The sequence below is a fragment of the Macroventuria anomochaeta genome (assembly GCF_010093625.1).
Source record: "Macroventuria anomochaeta strain CBS 525.71 unplaced genomic scaffold BU25scaffold_2, whole genome shotgun sequence".
Taxonomy (NCBI): Eukaryota; Fungi; Ascomycota; class Dothideomycetes; order Pleosporales; family Didymellaceae; genus Macroventuria; species Macroventuria anomochaeta.
Window position 1 is genome coordinate 1,318,873 of NW_022985363.1, and position 15,425 is coordinate 1,334,297.

Below are 15,425 nucleotides of genomic sequence, written 5' to 3' on the forward strand. Positions count from 1 at the left end.
GCTTTGCCTTCACGCTCCCGTGACGTAGACGCGGATCCAGATAAAATAACGCACAAGAGCACATACCGTGAAAGGATGGATCACCAATCATTCTTGCATACTTGTTCACTTCACGTTAATAATTGCATAACATATGTCGATTCGGTGGAAAAGATTGGACGTGACATCGAACGAAGCACTTCTCCTACACAGCATGTATTCCACAGCAGTGAGACGGCCCGAGTAGTCATCGACATTTCCACCAAAAAGAACTATGGGATGGTAAAGATCTCGAAAATCGACACTGGCACTTGGGAACCTGGGATCTTGGTGCAAAGAGGTTTCGTTCAGTATTTCAAAATGTCTTCCACAGGATAACCGAGGCCTACACTCAAGCTGAGGGACCTCAATATATGCTGGAAAGAATGTGAAGACATCAAGGTCCGTTTTCAGAACAGAGTATTGGTAAAATCGCTCACTCGTGTCTCAGACAAGCTTTCAACTTCGCTTACAAGGCAATTCATCGGTCAATCATGGATCACAGAAGCAACCGCAAAAGGGTAACAGTTGGCATCCGCTATTGTCTCGCAAACTACATGTCTGCAGATGCTGAAGTGGGGGATCTTGGATCTGCAGCCTACGCAGGTTCCGGCCTCCCCGCGGCCGAGACTTGACTGACTTCCCTCTAAGGTCTCCTGGTGGCTGCATCGTCCCCGTTTTGCTAGGCTCTCGAAGCACGTTTACAGTTTACACTTCATCAGGAAGAACTATTGTCGAATTCAGCAAGCTCTCGGTATGAAGCTAAAGATGAGCCGAATCACGTGACCAACTTTGATCCTCGGGGAGTGCGTAAATAGGGAGTAAATAGGGATGAATAGGGGTGCAATGGGGGATGAATGCGGGCATTGAAAGGTCCTTGGCTTCATGGTAGGATCAGCTTTCAATAATTCGCGCAGATAAGTGATGTGCAGCTTTATCTTGACCTATCAAGTATCGATCAGGGCTGGGACAAGACTTGGTTTTGTCGTTGGTTATGCAGAGCGAGGTATATAATTCTTAATTCTCTCAAGTAGAACATTGGTATTCTTCTGCAACAGTACGTCTTCTATAATCTGTTACCATGGCTCTCGTTGGCACACTCTGCTTCTGTGATTCTTGCGGCGAGATCCTGGATCGCGCTATCCAAGATGTCAAGACAATCGTGTGTAAAAAATGTAGCACCTCAAACAAAAGTACGCGAAGACTGTTTTAAGCCAGTGTCGACTGCTCTAACAACACCTCCAGATGAATGGCCTGTCGAGATCCAAACAACGTCTAAACCAAGAAAATAATGGCCACGGCGCAGCTTCTGTATCAATGCCGAGACTGCTCAAAGGTATTGAGCTTTATCACATGCGTCAACGCTCACTAAAACTATCAGGCGCGGAGAAATACATTCATAATCTTGTCGGGGTTTTGGTATTGATGGTGTCAAGGTGGACAGTACGCGTATGATAGCAAGCAAAGTATGATTCAAGCCTCATCACGTAGCTACTAGCGTACCCACTCTTCGTTTGAGCAGCTTTCTCCAGATCCAGTGCGCCAGCTGCATTTCTGTTGCCGTAGAAACCTGCCGTCGATGTATCAGTTGTCTAACTTCCACCTATGCCTTGTTAGCGAATCGTTGTAGGAAGTGCGTAAACATACTTGTGCGAACACTGAGAACAACGGAAGAACACTGTAGATCCTTCATCTGCTCCGCGCAATTGCATCTCTCTGAAGAAAGTCTCAGAGTTCTTGCACGAAGGACAAGCTTCCGAGGTTCTGGCCCATGTTTCAATGTTGGCAGTGTCGAGCTTCTGGATCTCGTCGCGCTTATTACGAAGAACCGAAGGAAACGCGTCTGGTCTGGACGTTGTTTGAACCTCCAAAGGCCATTGATCTACAGCTTCGTTTAGTGACGGATCGCGACAATCTTTGCAGGACTTACTTTTGTTCTCTGTGTCGCAGATCTCGCATTTGATGTTCTCCACTTTAGGAGACACTCTGTTCAATAAGTTCCCGCAGTCTGTGCAGAACAGAAGAGAGCCAGACAAAGACATGTTGCAGGTGGTGAGGAGAGAGGCAGGTTGAGAGGAGAGACAGGTGAGAGGACGCGGAGGCTAATGGCTTCGCCGCAACGCCAAGACTACGTGCACAGACCTTGTCTTTTCTGATTGCGAACCCTGACTTTGCGATGACCATCGCGGAGCTAGGTGAAACTACCTTCTTGTCGAACATCACGGCTTTGCCTCCCACCCCTGCTCTGACACCACCAACCAAGCTCTCCCCAGTTCACGATTGCTACAGTGATAGGCCTGATTGAGGAACACATTGTTCCAGGTTCTCAAGGTGCTTAAACTTGGGGAATATGTACTTCGAGCTTATCTCCGCATCAGATGCATTGCAGAAGTAGCATAGCCTGACTGGACATCCCTTCGCTTTTGCTGTTGACCCAGAGTAGCCATTACAGGCGCTGCTGCAGCTGGTCATCTGTCACCACGAACATGGGCGTCACGTCGATCATCAGCCCGCCAAGCGCGGCGCGGCTGCAACCTTCATGCAGCGTGTCCATGAACATGGCGGTGAGAAGCACTCACCCTCTTCACGATAATGCCGTGCAGGCTGTTTGCCGCAAGCACGATGGTCGCTTGCTTGTCTGCCCTGCTTTGAGTCCTTCCTTACACGCACGCAGCTCCTTACACACACGCAGTACCTTCCAGACCGCCTAACTCTACGACCTGCCTCTCCAAGCACGAGCAGCGTACTCAACAACTGGATCGGTGCCCTCACACACCACTTGCAAGCCTTGCTAAACTACACCAGCTGCTTGTGCTGGCGGTGAGGGCGCAGGCGCTTCTGCTGGTGTTGAAGATGTGTATCACATCACACAATCCCAGTCTATAGGCGCCACCGCATTACTCTAAGCGCTGGGATTGGGGTGATGCGGCGTCAGTGCGCAGCTGTAGCTGCAAATCATCCCACAAGATTCATCCATGACTACGGGTTCCCACGCCCGAATACACTTTCCTCACCAACTTCCTCACCATTCCCCCCAATTCCCCCCGATCCCCCCCCAATCCCCCCCCAATCCCCCCCAATCCACTCCCCCCCCAATCCAATCCCCCCCAATTCCCCCCAATTCTCCCCAACTTCCTCCAATCCCCCCTGCAGACTCTTCCTAATTTCCCTCAAGAGACTCCACCCTAGCTATCTGTGGGGCTTGCATCCCGTCACAGATCGGGATGTGAATCACATAAATAGGGCCATAGCCAAAGACACAAACAACTGCGACCAGTTTTCTTATCGCCAACCACCGAAAACACGTGAGGTTTCCACCCAAGTGTACTATGCCCGGCAACACTGCTAACCGCCCTTAGGATGTGTAACTACGAGAGACTCGATTATTCGTGTGGGCATTCCAAAACCAGTTCGAGTATAAAATATTGCGATGCGTATGGCACCACCAATCCACATGCGCCTCAGAGTGTAGTCAAGGTGGCCGGCAAGTGCGGCGATTGTGCGACGAAGAAGGGATAAAGGGGAGTCTCAATGTGGAGCTACCTTTCATCCTGGGGCTCTATGCGCTGTTCAAATCACCACCACACTCTTTTTGTATCACAAACTCTTTTTGTATCGTACTCGTTGGCAGGCTGAGACTTCGACGTCTACCGTAGGACACACTCATTACACAATTGAGCGCGTAGGGCGTGAGCAACTACTTTCAAAAATGGCTTGACATAAATTCTGCAACCACGTGGGTGAAGTCACATGATATCTTATTGTACGGTAGCAGTCACTGCCCGAGAGCAAGACACTGCTCACGCAGTAATAAACTCCAACCACTGTTGACGTTTTAGTGAGGAAGCCTAGCGCAGCCGGCAAAAGTCTTGCTTATCTTTGTGTGTGCAATCCACCGCGTGAGCTATTGTGAACTCAACTCACTGATAGGACATCACGCCATGGTATCATTTAATGTAACTACGTGGGTTAGGTCACATGAAATCCTATTATAGAAGGCACTGCCCGGTGGGCAAGTGCACTTACCTCTGAGCAGAGAGCTCCTGTACAAGAACATCACCGAACAACAACAGATAGCAATACAATCAGTGACCACAGCCTCTGGAACGACACTGCACACGCAGCTACATTTAAGACTAGGTTAACAGAAACCTCAGAGATTAAACTACAAGCCCCACTGCCAGTGGCATGGAATACATAGGAATTCATGTCATACAGTATTTACCAATCCAGAAGTTCAATCGAGAACGTAATAAATTTAGACCTCTTAGAGGTGTTGGCCTTGATTTGTTCTCAACGGATATTCAGCCCAATGTTGCTCTCGTCGTCCACATCGTTATCCGAGTTAGCTGCTCTTATCGATCCCCTTCGGAGAGACGCCACTCGGCCCAAGCAGAAGACGAGAGGGCATAAAAGTTGAGTCGATATACAAGCCTGTTCATGTTAGAGACATCTCTGAAAGTGTTTCGATACATACAAGTAACATGCTTTGATAAAGTCGGTCACTAGTCATTCTGTTCGAGACCGAATGAACGTAGATAATCGTACCATTGGCTAGCTGGCAAAGCGCTGCGGCCGCATTAGAGATCACGAACGCAAGCAACAGCCTTATGTACCTCAGATCATTCCCGCCTGCCCGTTTGTGTGCATGCAGTGGCTGACCTGAGACTGTTGAAGCAAGGATGGAAAGACCAGCAAGATACAAAAATGAGTTATGAGTGTGCTGTGAAGTTTCGCTCCTGTTGTTAGTTAGTAAGAGATGCTGGGCTGTGGGGTGCCGTGGCCTTGCCTTATACTGTATGTGAACTCCAGTGTTACAGTGACCAAGCATGCTCCGTATACGTATGAAGTTGTCCAGGTCGGGCTAGCGGAATAGCGAAGGTTTCGAGCAAACTAAGCAAAGAGTGAGCTCAGACAAGAAATGATGAACGAAACGCCATACGTTCAGTGCTACATCAGTTTGAAGGGTACTATGCAAGAGTGGTTCCAGCCAATAGACCTGGAAACTGGTAGTAAGGGCAACCACTGCGCATATGATGGCAGCCGTTATGATTGCTATTTGTCCAAAGCCAAAGACGATGGGTAGGGCCTTCTCAAGGTAGGTCATTCCTCCTACTCTGGGTCTCGTAATTTCGACGTATAAGAGTGAAAGGCTCATGAGCAAACTGAAGGACTGACTTGTCGTAAAGCCAACAAGAAGTGTGCGCTCCATGACGGGTACGAGATGACGATTCGACGCTCAGCTGACAAGAACTCTTTATATCTTATGCCTCAAGCATTCGCGTACAATGGGTCGGTAAAACGGCTCTCCAGATAGGTAGAAACGGAGCATCGGCATCATAATACGCGATCGTGGATCCGCCCCGATGGGAGGAGTGAGGGGTTCGTTGGGCCTCTCAGAGCCAGACGGTATCTTAGCAACCGAATGCCGACTTCATACGAGGGAAAATGGATCGAACCAATACTGCTATGCTGATCGGAGATCAGGTAGTATAAAAGAGTGCTTGCCTTGTGCGAAACTAAGATCTCGGTCAAACTCCACAATGGACCTATACTCGTCTCATGATTCCACTTTGTCCCAGTCGGTTGGTACGGATAACTCACAGGCCACGGTTGAAGACCCTGACCTATACAAGGACTTGGTACGTAGAACACTGCGTGATTCTTGAATGCAATCTAGACAGCTAATACAATACCTGAATTAAGAGGTTGTCTGGATTCACGGACTCAAGAAACGGCGATGCAGATCCAAGTGAAAACCCTGTCGAGTCATTGCTTTTCAGAGCAGAGCAACACGAGGAAGCACCAGGTAAGTTCTAGAATACATCAAAAGATGTTTCTGACGTCTTCTCCGAAGCAGATGACGTTAGAACCTGGTTAGATAAGCTCAAACGTGAAGTAGCCCGGCAAAGAGAGTGGATTACTGCGCTCGAGCAGGCGAACAGCAATATCCAACTTATGCTTGCAAGTTATGACGATTGCTTCGAAGTCTTAGGGCGGACATCAGAAGAAAGAAAGAGGTTCTTGAGAAAAAGCTCGGAGGCTAAAGGCGAAAGGATAACAAAGAAGAGGAAGAAAGTGCAATTTACTGGAGCAAACTGACATTGCAGGCTTCAAGACACGTAAAGAAGAGCGGCTGCGCAAATCATGGATGACAAATTGATAGCAATTTCACTCATCGCCCCTCCGTGAATTCCACACCAGTCCAGAAGGCTTTTCGTATTTCTGTTTTGTGTTCTTCTCTACGGATGTTACGAGAGTGACGAGCTGCCAGCGGTTGATCGAATGCGGGATAGTGGTCGGTTCGTGTAACTGCGTGAGCAGTGTCGGTCGGAGGCTGTGGTCAAATGATTGTAATGCTATCTGTGTTGTTCGGTGATCATCCTAGTACAGGAGCTCTCGGCTCAGAGGTGAGTGCACTTGCCCTTGGGCAGTGCCTTCTACAATAGGATATCATGTGACTTGAGCCACGTAGTTACAGTTGGCAGGCAGTTGTCAGCTTGGCGTGTCCGTATCAGGCTCATCACTAGATTCGTATTGGTCTTGTGGCGGCCAGAGGGAGTCTTCGCTGGAGCTGGATAGGAGGCTTGCGAAGGAACGCATCGTGTCGAGGTGGTCGATATTCTGATGATGGTTTCGTCTTCTTCGGGAACAGAATCCACATAAGTCTTCGTACACGACTAACCAGCTTCTCAGCTGAGCGATGACGTCAGTACGCCACATCTGACCCCGAGGCGGGGTCTTAAGTGCCTGAAGAGTGAAGACCAACATTTGCCCAACAGCTGTCAAATGCAGACGATTCGAATCACTTGAGTCTAATGCCCATCCTGTGGTTGTCCCAACATCACCCTTAAGGATAGACCGTCCTAGGATCGTCCCAGCACACCCGTAAAAAGATGAACGCTTCGCCGGTGCACACGCAACCAAACTCCAGCCCATCCCTAACCGCCATCAAGCGCCGAAAGTGGTCTCTCGGGCTCTCAGCCTTGCGACAACAAACCACGTCCTCGAGCTCCATATCGTCCAGCCCTTCGTAAACATGACCGAGCAGAAGCTTGTGTAGTGCCTTGTATTCGATGATGAAGGCGGCGACACGGTTCTTTGCACTCTGGGTGCTGGTGTTGCAAAATCGGTCGCCGCGTGGACGGGAGGCTCGGATAATTTCTGCGCGGCTTTAAAGGCGGGACTCAGGGTATTAGCGTGATTCTGTCGAAGAAATTTAACAGTCAAAGACGACGGTGGATCGCTGAAAGAGATGCAGGTCGAGCTCAGAACTCAACACCCACCTCTGTATGGCTTCCCCAGACTCTCCTAGTATGTGCAGTGAAGTGCCGCTCCGAGCAAATCCTGATCCCATGATATCATCCCAAATCGCTTCTTGACGTGCTGGGGAATCATCCCAAACGCGGAGCCTTTCAGGTCGGGGCTTATTGTTCGCATTTGCAGGGTCGCCTCGCGTCGATGAGATAACTGTGGCCGGCATCGAGGTGTCTTACGGGCCCTCTGCTCGGCTTTTGCCTGAGCAATCTCTGCAGCCTCACAGTTGTGTTTGCCCTGTTTTGTTAAGAAGAGGAAAAACACATATGATACGCCTCGTGGTGAGAAGACGCACGTGAGCCTTCTCGACGCTAATGGTGGGGCAATGGACACTGAGGGCCAAGTTCGGTCGGCGTTGGGCGCCAACAAGACGCTCGTCATCTCATCCCTTACTGCCTACGATCCCCTTTGTTTCAGACAATTGTGAAAGCATCACTTCAAGCGTTAATACCGCAGAGCAAAACGTTATCCTTTCCACTAAATACGTCCAGCATAGTAAGTTGATAATGAGCGCGATCTCCTTCCGATATCTGACTGGATCTCAGCCTTTCCTCGCCTCCATTTCTCAGCATAATATTCCATGACTTATCAAGCCTGAAAAGTCTTCGCTGATATTTCTTCATTCTGAAGCCCTGAGCTTCGTGGAAGGAGCATACGCGACTACACGTTCAAAGTCTTGCGCCCACAGGCGAACGGCCAGCAATGAGCGTATGCAAGATACCTGCGGACATCTTGAACAGCGATGTGCAGCTCAAGGCCAAGATTACACAAGAGGTATTAACACTGCCTAATACAAAATTGGATACGTTTCGAAGCTAAAACACGGATAAAGTTTGGTTTAGCGCTCGAAGAGCTTTCTTTCGACGATGATTGGACATACTATTACACAGATGAAATCCCAAAGCATTCGAAATCCCGTATCATTCTCTTTAGAGCATCTGCGTCGTCCTCCCGAATCGGATGCATAAGAGTTCGAGACAAAGACGACACGAAAAAAATAGTCTGGGACGTTGTTGGAGAGGAAGGGACCTACATAGGTCTGGTGCCAGCCGGTTGTCTGACCGAGGCCATGTTGGTTGACAGCAAACTCATGGCATTGAACTAGCCGGGTATATCTTTGGCAAACCAAACTGGCGACCAAACCTGATTGCGTTCGATCGAGGAATCGAGTGAACAATTGAGGCCACGCGATCCTCCGCTGGAATGGTCAAAATACTTGTTTGAAGCTCTTCAGCTTGCCATTCGTGCGAATGACTCCAAATCTGTTCAAACGTCTCGGGGGATAGTAAGAACGCTGTCTCAATCGATCCTGGACCCGAGGTGATCACTGAGCCTGTGGTATGGTTGGTTTCAATACAGTAAATAGAATGATTGCCATGCAATATTGCGATCTACTCACCTGTCAGAGTTCTCGCAACCTCGCTATGAGTATTGTTTTCAGTGCTTCCATTTTCTTGTTTGCCAGGATCGGAACGGCATTCTGTCGTTATTGTGAATAGGATTACAAGAGATTTTTCAGTTGCCTCTACTTACCTAGGCCTCGACACTCACGAGAGTTGTCAGCAACCGGGAACGGAGTTGGTTCGAATTCTTGCCACAGGTGAGCTATGTCGATAAAAGACGAAAGTACCACACGCACTTCTCTTGAGTAGGACTGTGTCTCCCATCTCTGTGGAGAATTTCCTTTTTAGGCTTCGTCCAGATGAATTCTCTGAATTATCAGTCAGTTATGGCGAGAGGCAGAATTGGATCAGGGGTTACCGATGCCTTTAGGTAGCTGATCCTCTGCGAGCAAGTCCAGGGCGGGCAAAGCCAAAGCGTCTTGAGTGAGCTTGAGATGTTGTAGTAGATTTATCCTTTCTTGAACGTTCAAGCATACAATCCTTTGTTTGCCCAGACTTGCTGCACACAACAATGCTGAGGTACGATTGCAGTTGCGGTTGACGTCGCAAAGGAAGGTTTGATAAAGCCGTCCATCGCGCGTTGCTTGTTCGACTGTCAGGGCATTACAGGCTGCACGAAGGAGGTCCGTCTCTTTCTTGTCCAACCGCCCTAGAACTCTCCATTTTTTGATGCTCATATTCAATTTCTGGATACATTCCGAAAGGGCGCTCGATAGCTGCGGCTTTGTGGACAACTGACGAGCTTGAACCTCAGCTTCTAGTGAACGTACAAGTTCCCTGCTGATCGTAAGAAGTGTCTCTAACTCAGAGTCGTCGACATCTTTGTAGCCCTGCTGCCATGCAAAGTTGTTCCCTTTTGCTACGCTTAAAGCAATGCAAGGTGTTTCCATTGTTCAAAAGGAACGTCGTAGTACACGCAATTGTGAGGAGCGAATCGTGAGCAGCACAACTGAAAAAAGGGGTTGAGGAGGGAGGAAGAAGGGGGGCATTAGACTGCAGATAGGGAGCATCAAGGGTGGCGGCTAAGCTGGCGGCTACTCGATTGGGTGATTAGGGCTTATCAAGCATGTGCGCCAAAATCCTACTTCATGCCTGCTCATGTGATAACACCTGCATCCGCATTTAGTCACTCCATTCTACAAACAATCTCACGTGTTGCTAAGGGCAACCTTAAGTGAGGGCTTGGCGTTCATACATGCTTAGTCAGCTAACAAGAAGTCCAACACTTGCGCCTGCAATTCGACACTGGGTCAACGCGTTCGTGATGAATTCCTACGGATACTAACCTTCAACTTCGCTAATCTAGTTTTATACAGGAATGGATGTTGAAGCGATCATTACGAGACTCGAGGCGAACGTAATGAGCCCATCACGTGGGCAAGTCCAGGGTCGCCTCATCTCGCGATCATTTTCAGAGCATCAAGAATTACTACAGCGACTTCTATGCCACACTCAGACCTCCGCCTTTGTCCACTGTTTGCCAAACGCGGAGTACAGATTCTCAGCAGCTGTGAATTGCGAGCTGATAACGGTACCTGTTGATTGGAAATAAGCTCAAGCTAGGCATCAGTAGGTAGCAGGTACTTACTTTATCTGACTCTGTGCAGTGGTATTACTGGCTATTGCAAGGGCTTGCGTTTTGCGACAGACCATTTTAAGTTCGCTTTGGAGTCGGTATAATCGCTGTTGATGGAGTCGTAACTTTCCACTTGGGAGGAAAGAGAACGAGAACGAATCGGAGGCTATTGCGTACGCTCCAGTTCAGCCATCTTCTCGTCCAATTGTTCCATTAATCTTCTGTGCTGACCCCTGAGGAGCGTTGTTTGAACTCACCCACCTCAAATGTGAGTGGTCGTAAGTCATACACCGTTCGCTTGGGGCCATCGACCTCCGACTTAAACTCACGGTACGCTTTCACCTTCACGTAGTCAATTTCATCTTGACTGTAGACATCGAGGACGCTATGAAGAATGCAGATGGTCTTGGGGTCAGCGTTGTGTGTCTGGTTGACTGTGAGGCTGGCCGAGGCATAGTCTGCGGATATGTACTTCAGATGGTGAGAAGTTTAGAAGATAACCAGTCGGGGAACATACCGACTGTGAATTGGCCATGTCTTGAATTCAGTGCAGCCCACCGGTGAAGGACTGAGAAGCGGGGAGGAAATCATAGCCTCGTGGGAACATGCGTGATATGTTTAACGCGTTCAATTAGCCATGTATTTGCGAAAGTGTGATGAACGCAGCGCTGCAGATTGCCAAGTGCCGCCCCCCAAACGCCCCCCGATGCCTCGATAGCATTTGAGGCGCGTCTTCTGCACCTCAATAACGACACATTGAATTGAAGACAAGCTCCAATAGTCAAAAAGAGCGTCCATTATTTCCAACTAAGATAAGTCTGTGCCATGATCTCGCGCCAGTGTAGTCATCTTTTTTAGCGTTTACATCGATCTCTGCTTCCCGGCCTCTAGCTCACCAAAGCCCCCTATAAAGTCTTCTAGAGTCCCCCATAAGCCCCCCCCAAAGCCCCCCTAAGCGCCCCCTAAGCCCCCCTAAGCCCCCCCTAAGCCCCCCCTAAGTTCCCTCAAACTATCACTAAGCTTGCCCGCGACCAACACATCCGTTTACACTCTCCTACCTTCCATCTGAACCTCGTTCGATACAAAGCTGCAATGCCTTCCGTTCACTCCAATCCCGTACAGTCAATCTACCATGCGGCAGGCGTGGTATGTGGCACCGATCATTGTGGACCATAAATGCACCTGCAAGGTTCAAAATCGAGAACAGTCAACACAGTATAGGGCTTCCGGGGACCCATGCTTGTGTGCGTAGTTCTAATCGCTTCGCAAACGGAATCTTTGGTTTGTCAGGAGGCTTATGGCAAGCGATAGAGAACATCCGTTTCTTACCCACAATTTGTAACCTTGTCGCACAATGCTTGGAGGACCTCTGTGTTCCAGGAGATGTGTATATGGCGTGGTTCTACCCGTTCTTTAGCTTTATGCAGCCTCTCGCTTTTGGTTTGCATTTCACTTCGGGACTGCAGTGCTCCTTTGATTGCGGATGAACGGTCTTATTTCCTAGTTGTACATTTCTAACGCCTCCACACAGGTTGACCAGCCTTGCTTGAGTCTGCCGCTGTAACCTGCTATGCATGCACGGCGCTAATGACCGATAGTCATCGCTGGTCTTACAGTACTGTGTGGAATCCGTGCCGCAAAATATTATTAATGCTAGGTTTGTCTTCTCACTGTCTACCTCTTTTTCAAGGCTGATTTCTCTTGTTGCCTTGTTTGCCTGGATCGGAGATTGTGCAACAGTCTAAGCAGTTATGGAACGCCTTTCTCGGCTTCACGCTGGGTCTTATATTTCCACAGACCCAAAGCAACAACCGCATCCATCAATTCCAACGCGTCCACCGCTGCAACTACCTACATCACCTACACACCACCATGACAGGCAGATATCCGATTACTACCGCTACTCCACAAGCCATCAAAACACGGAACAACCCTACCGCTCACCACCTCTGTCAGCTCCCCAGCATGACCAGGGTTCGTTTGCGCCGAGCCAGTATGCAGGTGCAGCTGGCCAGCAAGTAAGGCGTAAACAGGTTCGTGCCACGCAGGCGTGCAACCACTGTCGAACACGCAAACAGAAGTGTAACGAAGCAAGACCATGCCAGTTCTGCAGAGATAACGACTTGGATTGCTTGTACAAGGAAGTACCACCTCCAAAGTATGTGACAAACCCTCGGACAAACAGCAGTTACTGACACAGCACAGACAAGATCTTAGCATGATGCAACTTCAGGAGAGCGTAAATGACATTGGCGAAGTACTGAAGAATCTTGCAGGAGAGTTGGCCTCATGGAGACAGAGCGTCGAGACCAGACTCCCCTTGACCCAAACCCTGAACCAGATCACGAACATCGCACCCAAAGAGAAGAGCGGATTACAGAGTGGGGACATCACTCTTCCACAGTCACAGATGCCTCCTTCAGCGTTACAAGCATTGATTCCAATCAAGCAAGAGTCCGATCCGACCCAGACTCCAGCAACTCCAGTCGACAGTTGGAGCGAGAACAGCGGCGCAGAGGAGATGACCGGATTGCAGTGGGACCACACCACACCAGCACATAAGCTGCTCGAAGAGTGGCTCTCGATGGCGCACTTCTGCCGGAACGTCGACTATATTGAGAAGTTGATCGAAGGCGGCCACGACGTGTCAGAGTACCCAGTGCTGCTCGAGCAGGACCGAGGCCTGCTTCGCGTTTGGGGAGTTGGTGAGGGCCAAGATATCAACGATGGAGCCCAAGGACCAGGAAGCCCTGACAGTGGCGGCGACGCGGATGCCTCCTCTCCTGCACCTGGCAGGGAGGGCCTCTGGGGCTGCCCACCTGCAGATACCTCCAGCCCAGGAACAGTGCCTGGCGAGACTCCCAGCAGCCACCCTCGACAAGAAAGCGACGGCGGACTTGGACCAGACGGCAGGCCTGATTTCCGCTCACACATTCTTTGGGAGTTGTATGACTCCTATATCGAAAACATCCACAAACTGCATCCCTTCATGAACGCCAGTAAGCTCAGAAGGATGATCAAGGAGTTCAGCGAGCAGTACAGTCCGGACATCAACACCAAACACGCCGGATCACCAGCTGCCAACCCATTGGCGAACCACCAGCTTAGCCAGGGCCTGAAGCGGAAGCGATCCGGTAGTGCATATGGCGAGCCCTACTCTGCTAAGGGCCTAATCGAACGCTCCCTGCGTAATGCCCTCATCCTCCTTGTCCTCGCGCTCGGCAAGGTCTGCGCTCATCACGACCCATTACCTTCGCCTCAGAGTGACAGGATGTCGCACACGAATGGTGGTTGGGGTGTGCATTCCAACGGCAGCTTCAACGGCAGCTTCAACAGCGACATATCCGATGACAATCGGCCACGCAATGTCGACGTCTTACCGGGTATGGGCTACTTCGCCTACGCAACTGACATCCTTGGAAACCAACAGGGCGGCAACACAGTGGCACATGCGCAGGCAATGATCCTAGCTGCACTCTACCTGGGTCAGTTTGCTCGTGTCTTGGAGAGCTGGAGCTGGATCAACAACGCTTGCCGTGTCGTCCTTGTCCTTATCAAGGCGGACTACCAGAAGCTCAACCGGGACTGGTGCCTGGAGAACAAGGCATCTCTGCCTCCGAAAGAGCGTTACCGGCTCAACCTGGTTATGTGCGTATACTGGACTTGTCTCCAGCTCGAGTCAGATATTCTGGCCGAGATGAGCACGCTGCCACCCAGCAGAATCTCAGATTTCCAAAGCGAGATCGCGTACCCAGATGGCGTATCCATCGAATCTGGAACTAGTGTTGAGGAGAAGATGTTTGCCGACCCAAACCCACAGGAAGGATCTATGCTCATGTACACGAGTCAAATCTGGCTTCGTGTCATATTAAACGAGGCGCATAATATGCTGTACGGCAGAAGTAAGTGGCACAATACACAACATGTCCATTGATTTCGTATTAACGTTATCTAGATGCTCGCCGCAGCTTTGACACCCACACCATCAAAGAGGTCGCGCATCGTGCCACAGCGCATGTGCGTATCCTTGAGGACTGGAGACAAGTCCTGCCGCCTACGCTGGCCTGGAACGACGATGACCCACCGGCTACTGATATCAATGTTGCACGTTTACGTGCTAAGTACTATGGGTCTATCTACGTGATCTTGCGCCCGTACTTGCGCATTGCGAACCACTTCATCGACTTCCCGCCCACAGGCGCAAGCACAGCACGGGCGTCTCACTTTGTACCAACCTCTGATTCTTCATCCAACAGGAACGTACATCTACTGGTGGATCTATCAGATGACCAGAGGAGCATCATCGGAGTCGCTGTCAAGTGCATCAACGCCGCAATCCAGAGTACAATTGCTTTCGACCGTATTGGCGCTGCTCCCGACAGCAAGTACGTAAAGTTCGATGCCAACGCCCGTACTCGACGACTGGTAGTCACCAACATCTTTGGCACTATGCATGCGTAAGTCAAAAGTCAAACATGATCCAATTGTACCCAACGCTAATGCACCCTAGTCAATTTGGAAACATGCTCGTCCTTGCAGCAGTCTTCACGTCTCCACTTTCCAGGTACCTACCTAGGGATACACAGCTCACGAAGCAGAACCTCATCCTACTCATGGACCGAACGTGCAAAGCCCTCGGCGAAATTGCGCCAAACTCCCCAGTCCTGGAGATGAATCTCAAGATCCTGCGCAACGTCCGGGAGCAGCTAGACCTGTACCCATGAGTATCGCACTCAGTATCTCCTTCCTGTTGTTCGCCATGATATGCAACACGTTGGTGAATCAACCAGGAGCGAATCAGCTAGTCTCGACCGAGCACTCGCCATTGTTGAGACAATATCTTAATCTGATCTGATCAAACCTTACGCCTCTGTCCCGCGGAAATGGCCCAAAGTCACTCCAGAGCTAAACGTTCTGAATGCTAACGGAAACGCCCAAGTAAGAGCATCTCTTCAAGGATTCCGTCTCCTTTGATACCAAGAGTTACTTGTTGCTTGATTTGACTTGTTTGGAAGTTGTGTATAAAAACTAGGTAGCAACTAATTCTCAGTCCTCTGCGTACATAGTCTCCATTTCATTAATCAGTATACATCGCCGCCTGATGTGTTTTG

The 15,425-nt window shown here is 49.8% G+C and overlaps 6 protein-coding genes across 6 annotated transcripts; 2 read left to right on the forward strand and 4 right to left on the reverse strand.

Annotated features, from left to right (window-relative positions):
- Window positions 1–1,537: 1,537 nt before the first annotated feature.
- Window positions 1,538–2,193, reverse strand: BU25DRAFT_87265 (uncharacterized protein). Its single transcript, XM_033712192.1, has 3 exons — window positions 1,949–2,193; window positions 1,666–1,900; window positions 1,538–1,621 (listed from the first exon to the last, which is right to left on the reverse strand). Exons 1-3 carry the CDS (start codon window positions 2,058–2,060, stop codon window positions 1,603–1,605), a joined length of 366 nt encoding a protein of 121 aa, XP_033567183.1. The 5' UTR covers window positions 2,061–2,193; the 3' UTR covers window positions 1,538–1,602.
- Window positions 2,194–3,156: 963 nt separating this feature from the next.
- Window positions 3,157–3,714, forward strand: BU25DRAFT_406268 (uncharacterized protein). Its single transcript, XM_033705232.1, has 2 exons — window positions 3,157–3,323; window positions 3,378–3,714. The coding sequence occupies exon 2, from the start codon at window positions 3,379–3,381 to the stop codon at window positions 3,535–3,537; it is 159 nt and encodes a 52-aa protein (XP_033567184.1). The 5' UTR covers window positions 3,157–3,323; window position 3,378; the 3' UTR covers window positions 3,538–3,714.
- A 445-nt stretch (window positions 3,715–4,159) lies between these two features.
- Window positions 4,160–4,717, reverse strand: BU25DRAFT_406269 (uncharacterized protein). Its single transcript, XM_033705233.1, has 2 exons — window positions 4,496–4,717; window positions 4,160–4,452 (listed from the first exon to the last, which is right to left on the reverse strand). Exons 1-2 carry the CDS (start codon window positions 4,529–4,531, stop codon window positions 4,312–4,314), a joined length of 177 nt encoding a protein of 58 aa, XP_033567185.1. The 5' UTR covers window positions 4,532–4,717; the 3' UTR covers window positions 4,160–4,311.
- A 2,048-nt stretch (window positions 4,718–6,765) lies between these two features.
- Window positions 6,766–7,616, reverse strand: BU25DRAFT_406270 (uncharacterized protein). The gene has a single exon (XM_033705234.1). The coding sequence runs from the start codon at window positions 7,499–7,501 to the stop codon at window positions 7,238–7,240; it is 264 nt and encodes an 87-aa protein (XP_033567186.1). The 5' UTR covers window positions 7,502–7,616; the 3' UTR covers window positions 6,766–7,237.
- Window positions 7,617–8,165: 549 nt separating this feature from the next.
- Window positions 8,166–9,753, reverse strand: BU25DRAFT_406272 (uncharacterized protein). The gene is made up of 5 exons (XM_033705235.1): window positions 9,103–9,753; window positions 8,975–9,046; window positions 8,869–8,925; window positions 8,735–8,815; window positions 8,166–8,668 (listed from the first exon to the last, which is right to left on the reverse strand). The coding sequence occupies exons 1-5, from the start codon at window positions 9,626–9,628 to the stop codon at window positions 8,424–8,426; spliced, it is 981 nt and encodes a 326-aa protein (XP_033567187.1). The 5' UTR covers window positions 9,629–9,753; the 3' UTR covers window positions 8,166–8,423.
- A 2,121-nt stretch (window positions 9,754–11,874) lies between these two features.
- BU25DRAFT_471143 (uncharacterized protein) lies at window positions 11,875–15,038 on the forward strand (the record flags this gene model as incomplete). Its single annotated transcript, XM_033710808.1, has 5 exons — window positions 11,875–11,911; window positions 12,316–12,472; window positions 12,520–14,216; window positions 14,270–14,771; window positions 14,825–15,038. Coding segments are annotated over 5 exons (2,607 nt in total), but the record flags the coding sequence as incomplete, so codon positions are not given.
- Window positions 15,039–15,425: the final 387 nt, after the last annotated feature.